The 8,204-nt window shown below is 34.4% G+C and overlaps 1 protein-coding gene across 1 annotated transcript; it reads right to left on the bottom strand.

Moving 5' to 3' along the window:
* Positions 1 to 4,974: 4,974 nt before the first annotated feature.
* Positions 4,975 to 7,766, bottom strand: LOC107829190 (cytokinin riboside 5'-monophosphate phosphoribohydrolase LOG8-like). Its single transcript, XM_016656654.2, has 7 exons — positions 7,424 to 7,766; positions 7,019 to 7,116; positions 6,876 to 6,906; positions 6,164 to 6,263; positions 6,018 to 6,088; positions 5,799 to 5,942; positions 4,975 to 5,226 (listed from the first exon to the last, which is right to left on the bottom strand). The coding sequence occupies exons 1-7, from the start codon at positions 7,532 to 7,534 to the stop codon at positions 5,134 to 5,136; spliced, it is 648 nt and encodes a 215-aa protein (XP_016512140.1). The 5' UTR covers positions 7,535 to 7,766; the 3' UTR covers positions 4,975 to 5,133.
* Between the last annotated feature and the right edge of the window lie 438 nt (positions 7,767 to 8,204).

The following is an 8,204-nucleotide window of genomic DNA, read 5'->3' as shown; positions in this document are numbered from 1 at the left end:
TTCCAAAAAAATTTCATTTTTTTTCGAAATCATCGTTTGTTCATAAAATTTTTAATTTTCACTTAAAAGATGCATTTTGAAAATTTTCAAAAATTTATTTTTCAAAATTTTCACTCAAATCACTCACAAAACTTTAAAAACAACCCAAAATAATATTCATGTCCAAACACAACTCTAAATTTCAAATATCATTTTCACTGGAAAAATGTTTTCCCCTATTTTGGAATTTTACAATTGTTATATCCAAACGCCCGCTAAGTGTCTCAAAATCAGTTGGCATTGGTCCATTTTCCATCATTGTTACGTTGTTCTGCCAATTTTAAGGTGTTACTTGTTAGTACTACTTTCCAGACAAGTGTATTCTTTTCTCTAAAACAACCCTTATCATGAGGCAAAGACCACATTTACAACTCGCCACAAAAAAAAAAAAAAAATGAAATGAAAAAAGACCGCGATTGAATGAATAATATAGTACAAATTGGTGAGTTTAATTAGTAGTAAATGCCACCATTTCTTAAGCAAACTATTGTTTTGGAAATTTGATCCGAGTTGCATTGTCTCTTTTTGCATTTTCTTTGGGCTTTAATTAGTACATCTTTATGAAAAGGTTTGCTCACACATATTGTTGAGGAATTGAGCTTAATTGCTTTGCATCAACATTACAGCGAAGAGAACAAGAGATTTAATACGTGATGCTTTGAACTTGATTGATGTAGAATGGGATTATACTCTAAGCAGATGCAAAAGGAGATAAATTTATGGCCATGAATATGGCATATAGTTTGGTTACTGGTTATTACAGAAATACGATGCTTCTTCCTGTTATGTTTAGAATTTATATCTTTTCCTTATTCTCAATGTTCCAAGCACCTTATCTATTTCTTGTACATTAGATTGACCTCGACCGTAGGCCCTACGACACTGAAAACTCAGACATATGCACTACGCTGTCCTTTTAAAGAAAAATTAAGTTCTATTGACAGCACTTCCAATCCGTTGCAATCACCGAGGAGTAAAAATTGTGGTAAGATGGATATTACTACCTATCGTTTACTTTACTTCAATTATCCTATTTTGTTGGCGGATGTTACTGTTTCTCTTCTATTACATGTCATAACTATTGTGATTAAGTTTTCTTTTAAGACGGAGAACTTTCGAAACAAGATGTTATTGCTGTTATTTCTTGTTTTTTTTGTGGGTGGGCCAGAATGGTAGGTGTAGAGTCTAGTTATTCATTTTCAGATGGGAAAGAAAAGGGAGTAAAGGACAACTTTATTTCTTTGGCTTGTGGATAGATAGATGCTTAAGAGAAGAAAAGGAGAAAAAGAAGAGATAGAATCGTACATAAAAGTTACTCCCAGTAGCAGGCAGAAATAAGAGAAAATAAACTCAAACTAATAAAACTTTTTTTTGATACAATACAAGAAAAGATTCTTAATTAACGAATCTACACCAAAAATAAATAATTAACATAAAATAACATGTCTTTCCCATCTCCTCTTGACCTCTTTTTTTCATGTGCATGCATAGTCTCCACTTTCCACTTTTTGCTTTCTTTTTTTTTGGTCAATGAGTTGACTCAAATTAATAAAACTTTTTTTTTATACAACACCAAAAAAGATTCTTAACGAATCTGCAACAAAAATAAATAATAACATAAAATAACGTCTTTCCTACTCCTCTTAACCTCACTTTCTTGTGCATGCATAGTTTCCACTTTTTCCTTTCTTTCAATCCTACAACTTCTTTTTTGTCAAATATAGCTCATTGGTAAAATTTAAGCTTTGGATCTTATCATAGACGTCCCTTATTACATTATATATATTTATATAAAGGCAGCTCAGTCAACAAGGCAGCTCGGATGCAGGCTTAGAGAAAGGGTCGCACCCCAAGATGTGTGATGTAGATAGCCTACTCTAATACAAAAATTAGTTGTTGTTTCACTGACATAACTTTACCGCTACTCCAAGACTCCCCGAGACTCCCCAACCTTGTTACAATTATCATCTTGTGAATTTTGCCACGATGTAGAACTTACGACTTTACTAGAGTACCACAAGCTCTGTATATAATAATTACCTCCTTGAGAAAGTTTTTGTTTGGGCAAATATAGGATTTAATTTCTCATGTAGTAAAGAGAAACACATTGGTATTTTGGCGATAGTCCTAAGAAGCAAAAACTATAAAAACATGTTTACACATTTTTGGGAGCAAATACTCCTGAACAAGTTAGCAACTGCAGAAACTTATGAATTATAACAAAAAAATATACAAAAAGTTAGAGCTTCATGCCAAAAGAATTTGTTCGTCATACCAAAAGGGCATCCATTGGAAAAAAAAATCCCAAAGGGCATTCAGGTTTAGCCATTATTATGATATAAAATGTTAGGTCAAAAAGATGGAAGTCTCTTTCTCAGTATTTGATTTGACAAACACTTACCCTTAAATCAATTCATTTGACAAGCAATAAGTCTTTGACGTCTATTTGGGAACCACTTGCTTTTCATAGTATGTACATCTTCCGTTAGCCAATAACCATAAGGCTTAAAAAACTCTCACCCAAAAAAATGATACAATTTTATATTTGAAAATAATTTAACTTTAAATTTATCATTTTACTTTTTGATAACCGTGGTATTCAAACCAGCTTATGCATCTCTCAACTAATTCCAACGAATAGCTACTACTTCTCACCAACAACAGGTATCAGGTAACTCTATCCACTAGGGCTTGAACAAAGTTAAGATTACAATATCAAAAGTCTTCATTTCTTTCTAAAACTTCGAGCCGAGTCAAACAATGTTACATATATTAAAATAGAGGAAGTATATATTCAACTTCTTTAATATTCTTCTTGATTCATTATTTCTCTTGATTTTAATGCCATTTGAGATGCATGATTCCACCCAAAAAATAAAAAGCAAAACAAAAATAAAAACAAAGAGAAGATGTGTTAAAATGGGTCTGACTTAAATTGTCCTTTGATTCTCTCAGCAAGAATGAGGGACCTACAACTTATTACAAGTGGCCAACCATTACACCATTGACAGTCAACTCAAGTGTCAATTTAGCTTCTTTAGTTTAAAAATGAATAGTCTATGGCTTTTCGATGGCTGTTTGGGCTCCAACACTTCACCAGAAGTAAACATCCTTTTCAAACAGCTTCGAGGAAAATTTTATTGTGTTCATACAACTAGTATGGAAAAAGCACATACTAGTACTAGTATATAAAGGCTTCAAAATGCTTGATTTTTTATCTATAAAAGAATAATTGGATGAAAAGAGCATATAAGTAAGGACTATAGGAATTACAATCACAGCAGAAGTATAACGACAATTTCGTCAAACTCAGAACTCACAAGGTTTAAATCCTGAATCTGCCACGGTTGACTGGTTTTATGAAATCAGGAGGAAATGAAAGAAACAAGTAATATAATTTCTTACCAACTGACCCCTAAGTATTCTAAAAGGCAATACCAAAGCAAAATGCTGCCATGTCCACTGAATAAAACATCCATGTTATGGTACAGCTGAAAGTGACATGAACATTAATACTCAAAAGAGAATTGGCCCCCCTAAGTACTTCATCTGTGGAAATTGCATGTGAGCTGCAGTTGGGAAAATCCAGTTAGGAGTAGCCCCTCCACATCCTTCACAAGAAAGCAGCATAAATGAACCTTATTCCTGAAAATGTGACAGCTAAGTTTGGTTCCTAAGACATGGGGACAAGAGTTTGTTCTACTCTCCTTAACCACCTATAATTTCTCTCTCCCCCCTGCTACTATGCTCAACTATTTTCTAGTAGTAGTACTAAAAGAGGTTCTTGAATTATCCTTGTATTCTTCCTTCTTCTAGCAATGTCCTAAGCAATTATTGGTGCTATGGCTGCCCCTGACTTTAAGTTATTTTGCTGGGAGATTGTAATAGTAATTATACTAGAGAGCCTTCTTGTCAACAAAGTCCAGCTAAGATGAGGTTTTCACATTCCAAACCTCAAGAACTAAGCCTGTCACTAATCTATCCCTAAGGCATGTCATAAATGTTATGGCATTTAAACTTTTTCATCTTTTATAAGCAAGTAAAACTGTTCATTCGAATTTCCTTGCAAAATATTAAACAATTGAAAAACGAAGCATCAAATGGATGACGGACCCTTAAGTGTAGGTTACTTGACACATTTTTTAACAGATAGCTTTTAGCTAAATAAAAAGCAGCCCAGTGCACAAAACATCTCGCAGGGTGCGAGGAAGGTCCGCACCCAAGGGGGTGTGATGTAGGCGACATACCCTGATGCAAGCATCAATAGTTGATTCCACGGCTCGAACCCATGACCTATAGGTCACACGGAGACAACTTGACCGTTGCTTTAAGACATAGTTTTTAGCTAAATATCCTCCAGTTTTCTACTATTTCAGCCTCGAAAAAACATAACTAATTTCCTCAAGGTTCCCAAGTCCTTTAACTTGTTCTAGGAACAAGCACAGCTCAACCTATTTAGCGGCTTCTAATTCCCTCGTCAAGTTTTCATCCTTCTACAAGGATTTAAGTACATGCGGGTAATTTCTAGCATTGGAAAGCAACCTACAACTTTATAAGAAAGCAACCTTTTGACTAGGAGAAAAAAGGGTTCACACGAAAGAACAAGAGCTATAGCAGAGTTCCATTACTTGAGCTTCACTAACAAGTTCCCTCTCACATAGTTGAAAGCATAAAATTTGAAAACCAAAGCATTTATCTTTTGACCATCAACTTTTATTATTTTATATAGATGGAGTTTCTTTTAAGGAAATACAAATTACTTGTCACTAATTAGCGATTACATTGAACTAATTTAAACATATAGAGACAGAAGGTTCCTGGCACAACCTTCCTCATTGGTGAACATCAAGCACTGAGCCTTAGTAACTGCCACCAAGTTATGTGGTGCGAGTGCTTCTTTGATTAGGATGGTGTTAAAGATGGTAACAGCCTAAATGATCACAAAATGGGGCATCCATTGACCAATTTATAAATCAATGTTAGCTTATGCAAAACATCAAAGTTGATAGTACTAAATGTAACCACAAAGAATGACAAGAGTACACAATGATGCATTATATGTGGCTCCACCTGAATAAAATTCTCATCCAAGAGTTAACGATGAGGAGACTGTTCCTTTGGATAAGCCAACTCCTCCATCTGCCAGCTTTCATGGGGAGCAACATGGTCATGTGAAGGAGTATATTGCTGCAAATTGAAGAACAAGATAAGACTCATCAGCAAAACGCGTAAATAACAATAATTTGACAACACAACTCATATGAATGGAAGGTGGACAAATTAGTAATCAATTCCTGCCACAAGGCATCAAAATTTCACATTTTAACGTTATAGAACAAGTGATTACAAAAGGAATGAGCAGAATCCAACAGTACGAATATTCTTTAACCTTACATACAACAGGTGAACTGCAACTACTTCTCTAGCTACAGAAGTTTTCATTCCCATAGCACATAGTTGAGCATTGTTTTATCTTCACCTTTAATAGGTAAATCCATAAGTGGTTACATAGCAGATAAAATCTCAGTAGTTGGAACATCCAAAGACACTTTACAGACCTTAATAGTATGTATTCTCTACGTCAGTCAAAGCTTTATATGCTGGATTGATTTTGCTTGGAGTAACGATGATGATCATACTGATGAAATAAAAGTGACCAAACTCAAAGACTGATTGAATAAGTTTGAAGAACATAACAAGCGAATGCATGATTTAGATTCATCAAAAACAAATACGTGGAAATTAGGTAAATTCAGTACCTCCATCTTGCTTAAAAGCTCTCTGGCTGTAGGAGCAGCAAGAACAATGTCACGAGCCCCTGGCTTGATGAAACCTTCTTCAACACCATTGTCAAATAGTGTAAGCAAAGAATTATAATAACCCTCAACATTTAGCAAACCAACCTGCACAAGAGGTTAAGATGGTCAAAGATCTTACAGCCAACTATCAAATTATACCGAATGTAATGCTATAGATACCGGTTTTTTGTGAATTCCAAGTTGTGCCCATGTTATCATTTCCAGAGTCTCTTCCATGGTTCCATATCCTCCTACCACATAATAAAAGCAATTTGACAAGAGTTTGAGAGCATATGTATCCCAAATGTTCTCTTACAGATAGCTACCTGGAAGTGCAATAAAGGCATCAGCTTGACTAGCCATTTCAGCTTTCCGCTCATGCATGTCCGAAACAATCTTTACATCACCAACACTTTCACCTGATATCTGTCAGTGCAACTCACGTTGAAAGTAACTATTTCAATCGAAACAACTTCACAGAATGCCAAATGAAGAGTTCTACCATTAAAGAAAGTTATTTCTGACTATCAGATGCTGCACCACTCAATCACTTCCAGTTAACTGTGAGCATAAATACCTTTTATGCAAGAATCATTAATCTGCAGTTTATCTGGATGACGTATTCGAATTTCCATGTTTTTACCTCGTTCAATGTGAGATGAAACTCGGATTAATTTTTGAACCACTTTGGCACTTGAAAGCTATTAGTAATTAGGCATATCGAACAAAACCATTTTATACCAATGATAACATTTCAGCAAAAGAAGAACTCCAAGCAAACAGAATATATGAGATAATATAACAAATTGGGAGAGAGAGAGAGAGAGATTGTAGCTTAGAGTCTTAGACAAATGTGAAATTTGAGTTCAAATTTTCAGCAAAATAGAACCTCAAGAAAAAAGAAAAGCAGTAATATAAAAACGATTCAGATAACTTAGCCCCTCAAGAAAAGAAAAAAGAAAAAAGAACAGTCAGAAGAACAGAGATGGAAGCTCAAACAAAGTGCAAAATTTGAGTTACAAGTTAATGTCCACATACCTCAATAGGAACAAGAGCTTTTGGGATGACCCTGCATGTTCAAAGCAATCAAGAATGAGTAGAAATTCTACAGCATAACTTACAAAATAAACCTCGCATACAATTTGCCATTGTAAACTTTAGAATTTCAATATTTCACTTACCCAAGGACATGGCAACCTCCCTCATAGACTCTCTGGGAAATCAACCCCATCAATCCAACACTTCCACCACCATACACCAAGTCAATCTTCCTACTTACCTGCAAAACAACATTATCAAAGTCAAAATAAGACTACATCAGTATAATATGCAAGTCACTTTCATAATGGGATAACACTTCAACAATGGTAATAGCTACCTATAAAAAAGTCAATGCCTAGTTGCCTACAGTACAACCAAAACAAAATCAACATATTTTTGCAAAAAGTTGGAAACTTTAAGTCAAAATACTTCTGTTATCAAACAAAACTTCACATAAACAATTCCCAAAATTCACCCAAAGCTAAAATCTTGAAAGTTGAAACTAAAGAATTCAAAGCAGAGAGGATTCAAGAATCAAGACTAACCAATTCATTCCCCAAGTCAATAGCAGCATCACTGAAGACTTTCCTATGGCCAGGATTGCTTCCACAGAAAACACAGATTCTCTTAAACTTGCTTCTATTATTGCTTTCCATTGAAAATCTTTCAACTCCTTTTGAGTTTTGATTCAATCTCCCAAAAAAAGAACTCCCCTTTATCTTCTTCTCCACACTCTCTCACCTTTTACAGAATCTCTCTGTACGGCCGCTGTATGTGTAAAATGGAATAAGGAAGAAATAAAAACAAAATAAAAAGGAAAAGAGTGACACACAAGACAAGGTAAAAGACAATTTAGATATTGCTTAGATTGATGAAAAATTAAGAAGACAACATAAGATAAAGAAATCAACAAGTCTTTATATTAATTATATGTATGATGTAGAAAACTCATAAGACGCCCCCACATGCTTTTTAGTGATTAAATTGAACAAGTAAACCATTAAAAAACTAAGTAATAATCTATAATTAAAAAATTAATACTCCTAATAAGAAGTATTAAGGAGGTAAGTACTACGTACCATGGAGAGGAGAGTCAGATTTTCATGATTATAAAGAGAGAAAAACAAGAAAAAAAGGGGAAAAAAAGGTGGTATTTTTAAATGATAAAATTCCCAACAATTGTAAAGGACAAAAGCATTTATTAAGGCTTCTTATGCCTTGTATTTTCTACCTTGGGAAATAGTTACCCCTCATGTGTTCAACAATTTTAGACCACCCTACTTCCTAGGAGTTGATAGCCTATAATTGGAAGTGTTATTTTCATTC

Source organism: Nicotiana tabacum, chromosome 23, assembly GCF_000715075.1.
Source record: "Nicotiana tabacum cultivar K326 chromosome 23, ASM71507v2, whole genome shotgun sequence".
In the NCBI taxonomy this organism is placed as follows: Eukaryota; Viridiplantae; Streptophyta; class Magnoliopsida; order Solanales; family Solanaceae; genus Nicotiana; species Nicotiana tabacum.
Note: the sequence above shows the minus strand (reverse complement) of the source record. Positions and strands in the feature narration are given on the sequence as shown.